Source organism: Mus caroli, chromosome 13 (genome assembly GCF_900094665.2).
Source record: "Mus caroli chromosome 13, CAROLI_EIJ_v1.1, whole genome shotgun sequence".
NCBI lineage: Eukaryota > Metazoa > Chordata > Mammalia > Rodentia > Muridae > Mus > Mus caroli.
In genome coordinates, this window is record NC_034582.1 from 71,394,738 (window position 1) to 71,412,745 (window position 18,008).

Consider the following 18,008-nt stretch of genomic DNA (forward strand, 5'->3'; position numbering starts at 1 on the left):
TGCAGAGACCCACAGCTAAACATAAGGAACAGAGAGAGCCCAAACTGGAGATACCTATCAGGTCTCTTCCCTCAGGGATCTGAGAACCCTGAGGAAGAGAAGGGGGAAGAATTGTAGGAGCTGGAGGGGGTCAAAGACACCAAGAGAGCATGGCCCACAAAATCAACTAAATAAGGTTCAAAGAGGACCACAGAGTTAGAAGCAACAATCACAGAGCCTGCATGCATCTGGGCTAGGTCCTCAACATATATGTTATGGTTGTTAGCTAGATGTGTTTTTGAACTCCTAACTCCAGAAGTAGGGGTGTCTCTGAGTCTTTTCCCTGATCTTAGGAACCTTTTCTCCTTTTAGGTTGCCTTGCCTAGTCTTCATATGAGGGTTTGTGCTTGGTCTTATTGAATCTTGTTATGCTGTGTTTGTTTGATGTCCTTGAGAGTCCTGCTCTTTTCTGAAGGGAAACAGAGGACCAGTAGATCCTGGGTCAATGGGAGAACCTGGGAAGAGGGTACATGAGGAGTGGAGGGAGGGAAAACTGAAGTCAAGATATATTGTATAAGAGAAGAATAAAAAGGGAAAGAAAAAAGAAAAAGAAGTTAAGGTACAATTCATCCAAAAAAAATTTGAAAATTATGAATAGAGCAAGTTTATGAAAAATAGGAATAGAGGAGGCAAAAGAAGAAACACAAGTCAAAAACATAGAAAGTATGTTTAACAGAATCATAGGGAAAAAAATCTCTGAATCTAAAGAAAGAAATGCCTATTGAAAAAGAAGCATACAGAATTCCAAATAGACAGAACCAGAAAATAGATTTTTCATAAAACATAACTAGATAATAGCATTCCAGTCAGAGCCAGTACCCTAAGCAGACCTTGGGTGCTAGCTCCACACCCAGTCCCACAACACCCAGGAGAAGCTCGACTCCCAGGTGCTTTAACACACCCAGGATCACAGGTTCTCAGGTGCTTGGTCACAAGAGGATTTCAGGATTCCAGAGGCAGCTGGACTCCCAGGAACTCTGACACACCCAAGATCTCAGGATCACAGAGACAGCTGGACTCTGAGGAGTTCTGACATAATCAGGATCACAGGAGGGGCAGGCTCTAGTCAAAGACAGCAAGGGCAGTAACACTAGAGATAACCATTTTTTTTGAGAGGCAAGTGTAAGAACATAGACAAAATAAACTAAGGTTACATGGCACCATCAGAATCCAGTTCTCCCACCACAGCAAGTCCTGGATACCCCATCACATGGGGAAAGCAATATTTGGATCTAAAAATCACTTCTCATGATGATGATAGAGGAATTTTAAAAAGACATAAATAACCCCCTCTAAAAAATACAGGTGAGCACAGATAAACACGTAGACACTCTTAAAAGGGAATCACAAAAATCCCTTAAAGAACAACAGGAAAACACAAACAAACAGGTGAAGGAATTGGAAAAAAAATCCAGGATCTAAAAATGGAAATAGAAACAATAAAGAAGTCATAATGGGAGACAACCCCAGAGATAGAAAACCTATAAAAGAGGTCAGGAGTCATAGATGCGAGCATCAGCAACAGAATACAAGAGATGGAAGAGACAATCTCAGGTGCAGAAGATTCCATAGAGAACATTGGCACAACAATCAAAGAAAATACAAAACGCAAAAGGATCCTAACTCAAAACATCCAGGAAATATAGGACACAATGAGAAGACCAAACCTACGGATAATAGGAGTTGATGAGAATGAAGATTTTCAACTTAAAGGGCCAGCAAACATCTTCAACAAAATTATAGAAGAAAACTTCCCTAACCTAGAGAAAGAGATGCCCATGAACATACGAGAAGCCTGCAGAACTCCAAATAGACTGGACCAGAAAAGAAATTCCTCCTGTCACATAATAGTGAAAGCACCAAATGAACAACACAAAGAAAGAAAATTAAAAGCAGGAAGGGAAAAGGTCAAGTAACATATAAAGGCAGACATAACAAAATTACACCAGACTTCACACCAGAGACTATAAAAGCCAGAAGATCCTGGGCAGATATCATACAGCCCTAAGAGAACACAAATACCCAGAAAAGCTCTCAATTACCATAGACAGAGAAAACAAGATATTCCATGATAAAAACCAAATTTACACAATATTTTCCCACAAAACCAGCCCTACAAAGGATAACAGATGGACATCTCCAACACAAGGAGGGAAAATACACCCTAGAAAAAGCAGGAAAGTAATCTTCTTTCAACAAACCCAAAAGAAGATAGCCACACAAACATAAAAATAAGATAAAAAATAACAGGAAACAACAATCACTTTTCCTTAATTTCTCTTAACATCAATGGACTCAATTCCCCAATAAAAATATATAGACTAACAGACAGGATAGGTAAACAGGATCCAGCATTTTGCTGCATGCAGAAAATGTACCTCTGTGACAAAGACAGATACTACCTCAGAGTAAAACGCTTAGAAAAAAATTTTCTAAGCAAATGGTTCTAAGAAACAAACTGGAGTAGCCATTTTAATATCAAATGAAACTGACATTCAACCAAAAGTTATCAAAAAGGATAAGGAAGAACTCTTCATACTCACCAAAGAAAAATATATGAAGATGAACTCTCAATTATGAACATCTATGCTCCAAACACAAGGCACCCACATTCATAAAAGAAACTTTACTGAAGTTCAAAGCACACATATAATAGTGGGAGACTTCAGCAGCCCACTCTCATCAACGGACAGATCATGGAAAAAGAAACTAAACAGAGACACAGTGGAACTAACAGAAGTTATGGACCAAATCAATTTAACAGATATTTACAGTATATTTTATCCTAAAACAAAAGAATATGCCTTAGTTTCAGCACCTCATGGAAACAAAGGTATCTCATGGTACCTTTTCCAAAACTGACCGTATAATTGGTCACAAAACAGGCCTCAAAAGATACAAGAAGATTGAAATAATTCCATGCCTTCTATCAGATCACCACAGGCTAAGGCTGGTCTTCAATAGCAACAAACACAACAGATAGAAGCTGAACAGTGCTCTACTCAATGATAACTGGGTCAAGGAAGAAGTAAAGAAACTAAAGACTTTTAGAATTTTATGAAAATGAAGGCACCACATACCCCACCTTATGGGGCACAATGAAAGCAGTACTAAGAGGAAAACGCAGCTCTGAGTGTCTCCAAAAAGAAACTGGAGTGAGCATACACTAGCAGCTTAACAGCACACCTGAAAGCTCTAGAACAAAAGAAAGCAAATTCACCCAAGAGAAGTGGGCGGCAGGAAATAATCAAACTCAAGGCTAAAAACAACCAAAAAGAAACAAAAAGAACTATACAGAGAATCAACAAAACCAGGAGCTGGTTCTTTGAGAAAATCAACAAGATAGATAAAACCTTAGCAAAACTAGCCAGAGGGCACAGAGACAGTATCAAAATTAACAAAGTCAAAAATGAAGAGAGACATAACAACAGAAACAAGGATATTCAAACAATCATCAGATCCTACTATAAAAGCCTACTCGACCAAATTGGAAAATCTTGATGAAATGGACAATTTTCTAGATAACTAACAGGTGCTAAAGTTAAATCAGGATCAGATAAACCATCTAAATAGTCCTAAAACCCCTAAAGAAATAGAAGCAATCATTAACAGTTTCCAAACCAAAAAAAAAAAAAAAAAAAGCCCAGAGTTTAGGACAAAATTCTATCAGACCTTCAAAGAAGACCTTATACCAATACTCTTCAAACTATTCCACAAAACAGTAACATAAGAAACACTATCCAATTCATTCTATGAAGCCACAATTAATCTGATACCTAAACCACACAAAGACAAAACAAAGAAAGAGAACTTCAGACCAATTTCCCTTATGAATATTGATGCAAAAAATTCTTGCTAACTGAATCCAAGAACACATCAAAATGATCATTCAACACAATCAAGTAGGCTTAATCCCAGGGATGCAGGGATGGTTCACTATCCAGAAATCCATCAACGCAGCCCACTACAAGAACAAATCCAAAGGAAAAAAAGAAAACACATGATTATTTCATTAGATACTAAGAAAACATTTTACAAAATTCAACATCCCTTCATGTTAAAAGTTTTGGAAAGATCAGGAATTCAAGGCCCATACATAAACATAGTAAAAGCAATATGCAGCAAACCAGTAGCCAACATCAAACTATATGGAGCGTAACTTGAAGCAATCCCACTAAAATCAGAGACTGAACAAGGCCTCCCACTTTCTCCCTATCTATTCAATATAGTACTTGAAATTCTAGCTAGAGCAGTTAGACAACAAAAGAAGGACAACATGATACTAATTGGAAAGGAAGAAGTCAAAATATCAATATTTTCAGATGATATGATAGTATACATAAATGATCCCAAAAATTCTACCTGAGAACTCGTAAACCTTATGAACAACTTCAGCAAAGTGGATGGATATAGAATTAACTCAAAGAAATCTGTAGCCTTCCTCTACTCAAAGGATAAACAGGATGAAAAAGAAATTAGGGAAATGACACCCTTCACACTAGTCACAAATAATATAAAATATCTTGGTTTGACTCTAACCAAGCAAGTGAAATATCTGTATGAGAAGAACTTCAAGGCTCTGAAGAAAGAAATCCAAAAAGACCTCAGAAGATGAAAAGATCTTCCATGCTCATAGATCTACAGGATTAATACATTAAAAATGACCATCTTGCTAAAAGCAATCTACAGATTCAATGCAATCCCCATCAAAATTCCAACTCAATTCTTCATACTGTTAGAAAGATCAATTTGCAAATTTATTTGGAATACCAAAAAACCCAGGATAGAGAAAACTATTCTCAGCAATAAAAGAACTTCTACGAAAATTATCATCCCTGTCTTCAAGCTGTATTACAGAGCAATGGTGAAAAAAAACTGTATGGTTATTTGGTACAAAGACAGGCAGATATATCAGTGGAATAGAATTGAAGACCCAGAAATGAATCCATACACCTATGGTCACTTGATTTCTGGCAAAGGAGCTAAACCAACCAGTGGAAAAAACACAACATTTTTAACAAAAGGTGCTGCTTCAACTGGTGGTCAACATGTAGAAGAATGCAAATCGATCCAATCTTATCTCCTTGTACAATGAATGGTCAAGTCCAAGTGGATCACAGACCTCCACATAAAACCAGATACACTGAAACTAATAGAGAAGCAAGTGTGGAAGACACAGGAACTTATGGGCACAGGGGAAATTTTCCTGAACAGAACACCAATGGCTTATGCTCTAAGATCAAGAATTGACAAATGGGACCTCATAAAATTGCAAAGCTTCTGTAAGGCAAAGGACACTGTCAATAGGACAAACCAGCAACCAACAAATTGGGAAAAGATCTTTACTAATCCTACATCCAATCGAGGGCTTATATCTAATATATACAAAGAACTCAAGAAGTTATGTTCTAGAGAATCAAATAACCTTATTAAAAATAGGGTACAGAGCTAAACACAGAATTCTCAACTGAGGAAATCTGAATGGCTGTGAAGCACCTAAAGAAATGTTTAACATCCTTAGTCATCAGGGAAATGCAAATCAAAACAACCCTGAGATTCAACCTCACACCAGTCAGAATGGCTAAGATCAAAAACTCAGGTGACAGCAGATGCTGGCAAGGATGAAGACAAAGAGGAACACTCTTCCATTATTGGTGGGATTGCAAACTGTTACAACCACTCTGGAAATCAGTCTGGCACGCTGGAAAGCAGTCTGTCGGTTCCTTAGAATATTGGACATAGTATTACCTGAGGCCCCAGCTATACCACTCCTGGGCATATACCCAAAAGATTCTCCAACATATAACAAGGCACATACTCCACTATGTTCATAGCAGTCTTATTTACAATAGCCAAAAGCTAGAAAGAACCCAGATGCCCTTCAACAGAGGAATGGATATTGAAACTGTGGTACATTTACACAATGGAGTACTGCTCAGCTATTAAATACAATTAATTCATGAAATTTGCAGGCAAATGGATAGAACTAGAACATATCCTGAGTGAGGTAACCAAAATACGAAAGAACAGACTTGGTTTGCACTCACCAATAATTGGATATTAGCTGAAAAGCTCAGAATACCCAAGATACAATTCATAGACCACATGAAGCTCAAGAAGAAGGAAGATCAAAGTGTGGGTGCTTTGGTCCTTCTTAGAAGGGGGAACAAAATGTTCACAGGAGAAAATACAAAGTGTGGAGCAGAGACTAAAAGAAAGGCTACCCAGAGACTGCTGCACCTGGGTATCCCTCCCCTATATAGTCACCAAATGCAGATACTATTGTGTATACCAAAAGTGCTTGCTGACAGGATCCTGATATAGCTGTCTCCTGAGAGGCTCTACTAGAGCCTGACAAATACAGAGGCAGATAATTCCAGCCAACCATTGGACTGAGCCCAAGGTCCCCAATGGAGGGGTTAGAGAATCGACTGAAGGAGCTGAAAGGGTTTGCAACCCATAGGAACACAATATCAACCATCCAGACCCCCCAGAGCTCCCAGAGACTAAACCACCAACTAAAGAGTACACATGGAGGGATCTATGGTTCATATGTAGCAGCATATGTAGCAGAGGATGGCCTTGTTGGGCATCAATGGGAGGAGAGGGCCTTTGTCTTGTGAAGGCCCGATGCCCCAATGTAGGTGAATTAGAGGCTGGGAAAGTGGGAGTGTGCAGGTGGATGGGGGAACACTCTCATAGAAGCAGGGGGAGGGGAGGATGTGATAGGGGAATTCCAGGGGAAAAACTAGGAAAGGGGATCACATTTTAAATGTAAGTAAAGAAAATATCCAATAAAAAATAATTCATCAAGTTAACAGCAATTAAAGCATTTGTTACATTAAATGAACAATCTGAACATATGCTTGTAAGGATTAGAAAGAATGTGTCTAAACCAAAATGATTATCTATTCTAAAAAAAAAAACCCTAGATAATAAATGATCACAAATTAAAATATATGTTTCAGTTGTTTAGGTAGAAGAGATAACCAGTTTTTATAATCAGTATGCTTCTTTTAAGTGTTTTCCAAAATTTTTTTGAAATGCTTTATCTCTTCGACCCCTTAGGTATTTGACTATGATTTTGGACTGCAAGATGACTTTATGGGCTCAGCCTTTCTTGATCTCACTCAGTTGGAGTTAAACAGGTAAGTCTCAAAAATCATACTATTGTTATGCATCACTATATAGCTGGCTGGTGTGAAGTAGAAAATACCAGTCAGTACAGATTCCTACTGATATCATGTCCTTGTCAGCTGGGTATCATCCATCTCACAGAGATAGATGATATTTTCTATTTTCTCAGCATTATTGTTGGAAGATGTTTCCTTTTATCAAATGTATGCCTTTTCTGTCTTTGTCAAATTTAAGTGACTGAAGTTATATGTGTTCATGTTTATGTCTTCAATTTTGTTCCATTAGTCTACATATCTGTTTGGGAGCACTGCCATATTGCTTTTAATTGCCGTTGCCTGGTAGTTTATCTTAAGATCTGGAATTGTAATCACTCCAGCATAAAGTGTTAACTTTACAAAAGAATTATTTGTTATTTATTTTATGTTTGTGAATACACTGTCTCTATGTCCAGACACACCAGAAAAGGGCATCAGATCCCATTACAGATGGTTGTGAGCCACCATGTGGTTGCTGGAAATTGAACTTGAATCTCTGGAAGAACAGTCATTGCTCTTAACCATTAAGCCATGTCTCCAGTTTCTAACATTTTTTAAATCAGTTTTATATGTATTCCTTATAGGAATTCCTAATTCTTATTCTTATTTATTTATATGTCAAGATTAAACTATTCTGTAATATCAAAGGAATTCCTTAAAGGAACACAAATAAATTGCAACTCCAAATACGTATATACTGCATCGATACAATATGATGCCAAATACACATTCATTCAGAAAGACAAATTGATGTCAGGCTATTATGACTCAGGCAGTAAAGTGCTTATTATACAAGCATAAAGTCCTGAATTTTGATCTCTAGAATCTATAAAACAAGTTAGGGACAATGATGCACAACTGTAATCCCAATACTGGAGAACTAGAAACAGGTGGATGGATTCCTGGTGCTCATTGGCCAGCCAGCCTAGACAAACTGGTGAGAGACCTCATTGGGAGTCCAGTGAGAAACCTTAGCTCAAAAATTACATTGGAACATGATTAAAGAAGATACCTAACATCATTCAATAGCCTCTACTATACTCACAATTGTTTTCCACAATCATCTTGCTGACACATATGCACACAAACACACCTATATGCACATATATGCATAAATAAGTAAAAAGACAATTTGTTGCTACCAAATTGTAATGATTACTAATAGCTAAATTAATGCTGAATACAATTTGAGGACAGATTGTGTATAGCTCAATTAAATGTCTGACATTACAAAGTAGTTCACATTTTTACATATCATACATTAATGTATTAAAATATGTGATAAATTGCCTGCTATCATGGTGTTCACATTATTTTGTATATCAGCTATTTTTCTTAATTATTATATGTTGCATACACACACACATACATACATATATATATATATACATATATATATATATATATATATATTTATGAACCCTTGGAGGCAAGGCAGAAGGGACAAATCTGGGGTGTGTGAAAATGCATTTGGGGGAGCACTTCAGACACATATAGACTTCTAATCTGCACCCTCATTCACAGATTCTTCTAAGGTGAATTTCAAGACTATGTACACACACACATGCAAGCACTCATGCATGCATACAAACAAGAAAACTGATAGGCAGAAAGGACTGAAATGTTTCACTTAACCCAAATGTCTCTTCACCAGAAGAGACAGAACTAAATTGTAGTAAAACTTATATTCTTTGGACACAGAAAGCCCCTACGTTTCGATCTTTGGTTTTTACAAGAAACCAGTACATTGTGAGATATTTAGTACGTTTTGAGTACTCTCTTTGTTAATGCAAGAAACAAGTGAAAGAATGAAAAAACAATAAAAGATGTTTTGTTGCCTAGCATCCCATAATTCCTTTGTTTGTTGCTCCATGGTCTACAAAAACAGGTTTGTGGTGATTCATAATAAACCCTGTCTATTCAATATTAATTAAAACAGGTAAGCAAGACATTACCTATGCATTACATTAAAAGTTTATTTTGTTTATTTCTTAAAAGTGATTGTGTATAATACTAAATTCCTCATCCTCTTTTCCTCCAGAATGCTTATCTGAAGGAATATGTTTGGTGGAGGTGTGGCAAGGTGTGGGGGAAGGGGTTTCTCTGAGGGCCCAGGCTGAGGCATCCTTTCCCACTGAGGGACCAACCACAGTATAGCATAGAATAGAGTTTTTTCAGGGCATGTCGAGTGGAGTTGAGAGGGTAGTAGAGACAGAGAAAGGGAGAGAGAGAGAGAGAGAGAGAGAGAGAGAGAGAGAGAGAGAGAGAGAGAGAGAGGAAAGTAGAGAAATAGAGGCTGACCATGAACCATGAATGAGCACGTGGAGAGAGAGGGGACAGGGGAACGGGGAGAGAAGGGGAAGTGTCAAGAGGAGAGAGCAAGAAGGCAAGAGAGCAAGAGAGAGAGAGAGAGGAGAGGGCAAGCAGCCAAGCAGCGCCTTTTATAGTGAGTTCAGGTACACCGGGCTGTTACCCGGTAACTGTAGGGCAGAGAGTAGACAAAATGCTTACAGTTTTAGACTTTCAATGAACCTGTTCATGTAGTGACAGATAATGGATGTCTAGCTAGATAACTAGTCTTAATGGAAACACATGAAAACATCTCTGTGGCAAACTTCTTATTCAATTTATGATTTGAACTTAATCTTGTGGTGAGCTTTTGATATTTGGAATGCTATGTGTCATGTGTCCTGGAAAAGTGCAAATCTAGGAATGATGGCCTTTAAGTAAGCAGAGCACAGAATGCAGAAAGAGAGTTAGAAACTAAGGCAGAAGGTAGAGGGCAGAAGAAGAAAGGAGAAAGAGCAGAAGTAAAACAGAAGCTTTGCAGAGATGCGGAGCAGATGAAGAGAGAAAAGCATTAGAGCAGAATTAAGTAGGCAGGAAAAGAAAAAGAGATGGAGAAGGAGCTGCAGGGAGAGCAGCAGGCAGCAGGCGGGCTTTTATTGTAATGAGACAAGTTTCTTAATTCATTTATCAATGAAAGGTAAGACGCTTTTGCTTTATGCATTAAAGGTTGAAGCTTCTTTTTAATCCAGAGTGAGTGAGTTCTTTCTGTGCTGGTGCTTGCTCAATGAAACCTGCTCTCGGAGGCTTTTGTTTGTTCCACATATAAATATAGATGTGTGTGTGTGTGTGTGTGTGTGTGTGTGTGTGTAAGTATATAAGCATGATATAAGGAACTAGGCAAAACAGGAGTGTATGAAGATTTATGAGTGTGTGCACATGAATGTATGTGTGTTTATGCATATTTGCCTGTGTAAAAGTTTTTCCCTTTGCTCCTGATTCAACAAGTTTTCATTGCTCCAAGCCTCCAGCTCTCCGGGCCATTGAGGGTTCCAGGCAAGAGAGAAAGAAGCCTCAACGCTTATCCTTTACTTAATCCCCTGCATAAGCAACGGGTGTTAATTCCCCAGAGACCTGCAGCTTCTGGCATCAGAGTCACTTAGAGTTAAGACAGAATTAAAGAAAGAGTTAAGTTTTCTAGCCCTTAATAAGCACAGAGAATTAACGTAAGACTTAAGTTTATAGTGCTAATCAAACACAGAGATTTATAAAGTAAGCAAGAGTTAAATTTTCTAGTGCTAATCAAGTACAGGCATTTATAAAGTAAATAATAGAAAGATAAAGAGTTAAGTTTCCTCAGCACTTAATGGAACATAGGACAATAAGAAATAATTAAGTTTTTACCACGGAACAGTAAGATAGAGTTAAGTAGTAAAATAAATCATAGAGAGTAAAAGTAAAAAGAAGCCAGCCGCTATCAGCCACAGAATAAACAAGAGAATGTTGAGTCTCCAGAAGCTATCAGCTTCAGTTTCAGAATCCAGCATAGTTAGAAAGTTACAAGGCCAGAGATCATCAATATTTTGACCTGCATCCATCCAACATCTGTGCCCACTTTAGCTCCTTCCCTATGGCAAAATGCACCCAGCAGCAAGTTATATTTTATATACTTTCTCTTCTCACACCTTTCTGTTTATTTTAAATAATATCCCTTCTCAATAAAAAAAGCTATAAAACTATGACCCTCTTTCAGTTGCTGAGCTTAGATATATGGAAAACAGCTGGACTTCATCCTGTAAACTTAGAGATCATGGAAGGGGGTTCAGAGATCTTTGAGTAGTGTTATTTCTTTCAGCAACTTTCTAGAACCTCATACCATGAAGAAATTTACCCAGTGAACTCAAGCACCTCCATTGGCATGCAGCTTATTGGATGAATTGAATAAATGGTAGGGTAACAACAAAAACTGTATTAAGAAATCAAAAGAGTAAAATTTTTCTTAATGAATTATTAAGATAATTTTCGACTTAGGTTCTCAATGACTATTCCTAATCTAAATATTTTATATCACAGGTCCACAGATGTTACCTTAACTCTGAAAGACCCCCATTATCCTGACCATGACCTTGGAATCATTTTGCTGTCAGTCATCCTTACGCCTAAGGAAGGTGAACACAGGGATGTGGTAAGTCTCCCAGATCCCTGGGCATAGTAAAAGTTCTTCTTGCTCCCACTTGCTCATGTGCTCAGAGTCCCTTTGGGATACAGAGGTAATAATAAAGAACAGATACCAACAAAATTCTAGCCTGTTCTTGGTTTCTGTGAGTATCCTGCATATCACTCATCCATGCTCATTGTGTCTCTTCATCTCAAATTCCCTGACCCAAGCTCCAGATCAGAACCTCTTGTTGTAAATAAGTCGATTTATACCCTTTTATAATTTTAGTAATCAATTTCAGGCATGTTACATTGTAGGCAAATATTAGTATTTTTTCAGGGAATACATTGATTAGTGAACTGAATATTTGGAATTTCACATGGAGATATCCAAGATGACTTTGACTATGTCACCAAATAGATCATAACAAGGAAAACAAGGTAAAATGATAACAGAGTTTCTGCTCTCTGGCGTTTATTGGATAAGTATGGCCTCTTCACATTCCAATGGGTTTCCATAGTGATACTTTCCACATCTCTGCACTAGCTATTTTTACTTCCTTGTACACCATGCTATTATGAGAAGTGAAGGAGGGCTACAGAGGAAGCTGTGACATCCACACTATTGAAGGAACCTGAAAAAGCATCAAGTGTGATCCACAATCGTGAACTTTCTGCCACAACTTGCCAGAGCTGGTTTGTTAGGCTCAATATTCATTTATACACCTAGAAAATACTATAACTTGGACACATTTTTTATATTAGGTAAAATTGCTAGAGGTTTACCCAAAATACTCTTCTGTAACACTTATATACCTGTTTTAAAACTGTGTATCATTCAAATTTGTATATATTATCTATTAAAAGATATTGTTGACATTTTAATTAAGATTATAGGTAAAAATAGTGAATCCCAAAAACTCCAAAACTGAAGGATTTTTTTAAGTCACCTAAAAAAATTACCACGTTAAGGAGAAATCCTTTAAATCCTTAAAAATTAAACAATGGTTATAATAGTTCATGTGTGTTACTTAAAAACACCATTTATAGGAAAATCTTACTACATAGTACCTGCTGTGAGAACACAGTGTGGCTGAGTATACATAGCACCCTCTGTATGGAGAGTGTGGCATGGTGCAGCTTAGTATATGTGTGCATTTGGAGGGATAGCTGAGGAAAAGCTTTTTCAAAGAGTACTGTCATTTACAGAGAAAGTCTGTCAGTTAGAAGTCACCAGTAGCACAAGCCAGGAAGTAAATTCTAGATTTCCAGTCCATAATTAGGAGTACATTTTAAATTTTCATTTTTTTACTTTATTCAATCCAGGTGCTTATTACCAGTAGGCAGCTACTATGCTAGTATTTAGGACCCATTAGAAATAGTGTCCAGTGACTCATGGAGAGAAACAGAAGATGACAATTAGCTTGGTGTTATGAAAGAAAGACAAATTTATGTGAAAACAAAACCAGGAAATTTGTTCCTATCTGTGTAGGTCTAGGATTCTCTAAGGAAGTCAAATCAATGCTGAGGTAAGAAATAAAATAAGAACTAAAAGGAAACAAACTCCGGTAGAAATATACTTAAGGTGGAGACGAGAGAGAGAGAGAGAGAGAGAGAGAGAGAGAGAGAGAGAGAGAGAGAGAGAGAAACTCCATGCTGCTACAGAGTGGAAGAGAGATACCTAAACGCCTAAACTGTGAGAGTCTGTTGTCCATAGTAAGATTTGTGAACTTTATTCAAATAGCAATGAGGAATTATGGCAGGGTCTGGAAAGGGAAAATGACATGATTGTATTTGCCTGTAAGGAAAAAAAAAAAACCAAAAAACAAAAACTTACCTCTAGTCATACGTTGTAGAAAATGCATTAATCTGCAGACAGATTAGGAGACTGTTGAAAACTCTATTAAAAGACGATGAGGCTCTAAGTAAGAGTTCTCAGAGGTGATGTGGAAGGGTATTGGCAGGTTTGCCTGTATGAGGTTAAAACAAGTCAAGACACTTTAGTGATACACTAATCCTGGGTTGGTTTTCTTTGCTAGTTTAATTCAGGGCAGTACTTCATAAATGAAAATAACTAGTCTAAAGCCCTGGGTCTCCCCAGACCACCCACCTGCAGTATTACCAAAGACTTAGATGGTGTGGCTGCCCTTCTGGTTATGTGGGAGATTTGATAATGGATAGTCTGTAGAAAAGGACACTTTAAGGATCTCATCAACCTGAGAGCTTAAGAGATGGAATTAGTTCTCAAGATAGACAAAGGAACTATTGAGTTCCTCTGATTGAGAGGGAAGTGGTAGCATTGGCAAGATACTTCTCACACTACTTATTGTCAACAGTCCTTGAAAAGACCTCCCAACTGGCTCAGATTTACATCACAGGCACAATGCATTTATAATTTAAAAAAAATAGCAATCAAGAGGTGACAGTCAGTGACTTCTTACATATGAATGAGAAGAAAATCAAATGAGAATGGAAAAATTATTCATCACAATACCATTCAATTTGTCTCCTTTTCCTTCCTCTTCATTGTTTATCTCCAGTCACATTCACCTTTGACACAAAGATTTTCTCCCAAAAAGTGTCAAGCTATTCCCATAACTCAAATTACTTTGACTGTGTTTCAAGGATGTCCTTGCTGCCATGTGTTCCTCATTCACAGCCTAACTTAATGCCTTCTATTTTCAGAGTCCCCATCTGTGCTGAATTCTTCTGTTGCCCATGTAGGAGATGGGCACATACTTCCATGCTGTTATCAATCCCCCCCCCAGCACCCCTTCTCCTCAGAGAAACAAATCACTAAGGCAGAGTTAAGCAAGGCCTTGAGAGCTGACCAGGTCAGTCATGGCTGGGAGCACTCCTGGACTTCTCATCCTGACCTTGGTTGCACCCAAGGAGGGAGAGAGAAGAGTGAGCCCAGTGGCTATCCTAGATAATCCTTATGATTGTATTCAAGAGCAAGGTATGTGCTTTACAATAGAGGAGCAAGTTAGGATGGACAGAAAGCTAAAATACACAAAATGGAAAAGTCTACTGGGATCTGGTATTCTAGCTATTCTAATATCCTATATTTTGTAGAAATATGAGTTTCTAAGTATACTTATCAATGTAGAAATGTTTGAGATTTTGCTTATTTGGCCTAAAGATTTGTTCTATTTATACCTTTTCAGACTCTTTATATCAGTTATATTTATCAATAGTACTTTCTAAAATTTGAGATTCTGAACAAAAACCACAAGTCAACATCTATTTTTAAAAAAAAAAAATTACAATGGAATAAGTAGTCATCTCCAAAGAGTACGGAGTCCTCTCCTTTAGAGCAATGCAGATGAACTGGACAAGTAAGTTAAATAAGGAGTACCTAATCAATCAACGAAGTTCATCTCATAGATCTGAACAGTAGACTGCTGATTACATGAAACCGGGACCAACTAATGGGAGAAAAGGATGGGCAAAGATTATTCCATGAGTAAGTTACAGTTGAAAGCAAGTACTTCTGATGTGCTGGTACACAGTAGGTGACTATAGGTGACAACAACATACTAGATATGTCAGAGGGCTAAAAGAAGAGATTTTACGTATTTCCACCAAATGGTAAATGTTTCCAGAGATAGATATGCTGACTTGAGCAACAATGCATACATGTTATATAAACATCTAGGGTTTATAAATATATGTAATTTATATAAGAATTTAAAAGAATGCTTTTCCTATCTCCCAGAGGTCTGTAAGTTCTTTATCCCTTTAACAGTTCAGCGATCTACATCTATTCCTACAATATTTAAGAAACCAATGAGCAGTGTTCCAACCGGCATCATATGTTCTCTCACTTGAAACTTTTAGTCACATAAACTCCTCCACAGTTTCCCTTTCAATCCCAACCTATTATCACTGTCACCTGTGATGCTGAAAGTATGCTCTTATTTCAGCTAAACTCCGACCTATATGCTTTTCTCATAAAGAAGAGTGTATGTATATGGAACATTTATTACTATATGTTATATATAATAGCATATGTGTAAGTCTATAAAATGGTCTTGTAATGACACCCCTCAAAACTAAGCCTAGCATCCTATACCTAGTGGATGTTCAATGTCTTATAAGGAGGAAGTATTCTCATATCAATTTTATTCCATATTTCATATTGAAATCCTTGAAGTTGTTACAAATACCATTATATCATGATTAAATAATGATCTAACTTCCTTTGGTAGATTATTAAAATTAGTGTTTTAGTGATTGGCTATATTTTCCTCAGAGACTTCTGACTACAATGGATAGACATGGCATTTCTCTTTTCTTCCTTGGGCAATATATCTAGTATTAGGAAAGTATGGTCTGGGATATATTTGACCTGTCTTGTTTAAGAACAATCAGGGATCCAATATATCTTTTACTTTAATTTTCTTATTTTAAATATAGATCATACCACTAATGTGAAAGTGGAATGCTGAACTTTCACAAATTGCCCAAAAGGAACAACTTTTATTCAGAAAGAACTTGAGCTAAAATATTAGTGATAGAGTAATACTTCACAGTCTTTGTCAGTGTGGCTGATGCTTAGTGCGGGAATTAGGGTGCAGTTGCTCCTCCAAACTGAACAACACGAGAAGGAAAGTTCTGTTCCTTTTGCTTATTACCTCAGAAATAATTTATTTTATGCTTTGGGGATAGAGATGTTAGGTCAATACTGACACATTTCTTATCTCTATGTTTATACAATTTTGCTAAATATTTTACATGAATTAAAATGAAAAATTGATGAGTTTCCAAAGCCTAAACAAGTATGCCTTCCTAGTTATCAATCAAGTAGGAAGTAGAGTATTAACAATAATAAAGTGTGATAAAACTAGGAACAGAAGAACTGGAAGTACAAGCAACTTAGTGTTATAAAACACTAAGATTTCAGCTATTTTGTGAGTTCCATATGCACCATTATGTAGTAGCAGTGTACTCCATGAATAATGCAAATGTGATAATTTTTTTCTTGTATGGATTGACACTTCTAGAAATCAGTCAAACCAAAGAATAAGTTGAATAACCTATTGTCCTACTTACTAAAACTTTGATAACACATAACATCTAATTATAGCAATTTAAGATGTATGGAAGGACAATGAGTAAATGTATTTCATCATTGTCAATATTAAAATCTTCTGCACTGGGTACATGATTGGGTGTATATTAAAATTTTCCAGATGTGGACATAAATGTGTTCTTCTTTGTGAGTCCCCAGCATTGTGTGTACAAGAAACCAAAGGCTCCATGGCAACATGTGGCTCTAATGCATGGCACAACTGTTGTTTCTGTTTTGACTGCATGTCCTGTCTTGAATCTGAAAAAGTATGTAATGCATATACGTGTGTGTCCCATGGTATTTTTGCTTGACAGTGTGTTTGAGTTCTTTCTGGCTCTTTTTCTAGCAGAGTTCAATACACAGCTTTCTTCCTTGGAGAATTTGTGACATAAAAGTGAGTTAATTTGTGTTACACACTCTCTTAGATAACATAGATCTACAGAATATCTGGATAAGGTTGAAAATTGGAAAGTCCTCAGAAACATGTAAATTGATACGATGTCATCTTATATGAGTTAAAAACAATTTTTATACATTGGTTTAATTTTGATATGTCTTATAACTTTCATACAATATTTGAAGACATATCTAGTTATGCAGTGTTGAACATGTAAGTTTTATAAGATGTGTATACTATCTGTTCTGTGCTTTTTTGTATGTATATCATCATGATAATCTACCAAAATTATAACAACAAAAGAAAGTTAAAAATATTTTAAGTCTTTTAAAAGCAGTTGCTTCTACAATTCTATCATTGGCTGTATTCTTATGCCACTTATCCTTATTTTGGCTTCAAGAAAGGTTGAGTTGTTAATGAAGAACTGGAATGGTGCTATAGTCATAGCCTGGCACCCTCAAACCCTAACTCGTGTTTCTCAGCTGAAATTACAATCATGGAGCAAAATATAAACCTTATATTTCTAGAATGTTCTTGGTCTTTTATGTGTAACATTACCCAGCCTGTCTTCTTTAATAGCTTGTAAAGATAGCAATGTCAATAGTCTATTAAGTTCATTTGTTTTTTAACTTTTCTACTGAATTACTGTAATTGAGGGATTTTTTTTTAAACCCACGCCTACCCTTCTTAATGTACTCACCCCCTTGATAGCCTAACATTTCTTTTAGAATGGATTTTATAGGATCCTTGGATATTTAATGATGCTGACAAATGACCACTAGTTAAGATATTTTAAATGTCTCTCTTTATTCTAATTGATTTCACTTATTTTTGACTCAAAATATTGTCTCCAAGAGTTGCCATGTTCAAATGCATTGAGACT

The 18,008-nt window shown here is 36.8% G+C and overlaps 1 protein-coding gene across 1 annotated transcript in view; it reads left to right on the plus strand.

Annotated features, from left to right (window-relative positions):
- The window catches only part of Mctp1 (multiple C2 and transmembrane domain containing 1), a 594,489-nt gene that overhangs the window by 293,993 nt on the left and 282,488 nt on the right, over positions 1-18,008 (plus strand). Inside the window, exons 4-5 of the mRNA XM_021180105.2 lie at positions 7,108-7,187; positions 11,571-11,682. Of these exons, the coding sequence (XP_021035764.2) occupies positions 7,108-7,187; positions 11,571-11,682 (192 nt within the window). The remainder of the gene's footprint in view (positions 1-7,107; positions 7,188-11,570; positions 11,683-18,008) is intronic.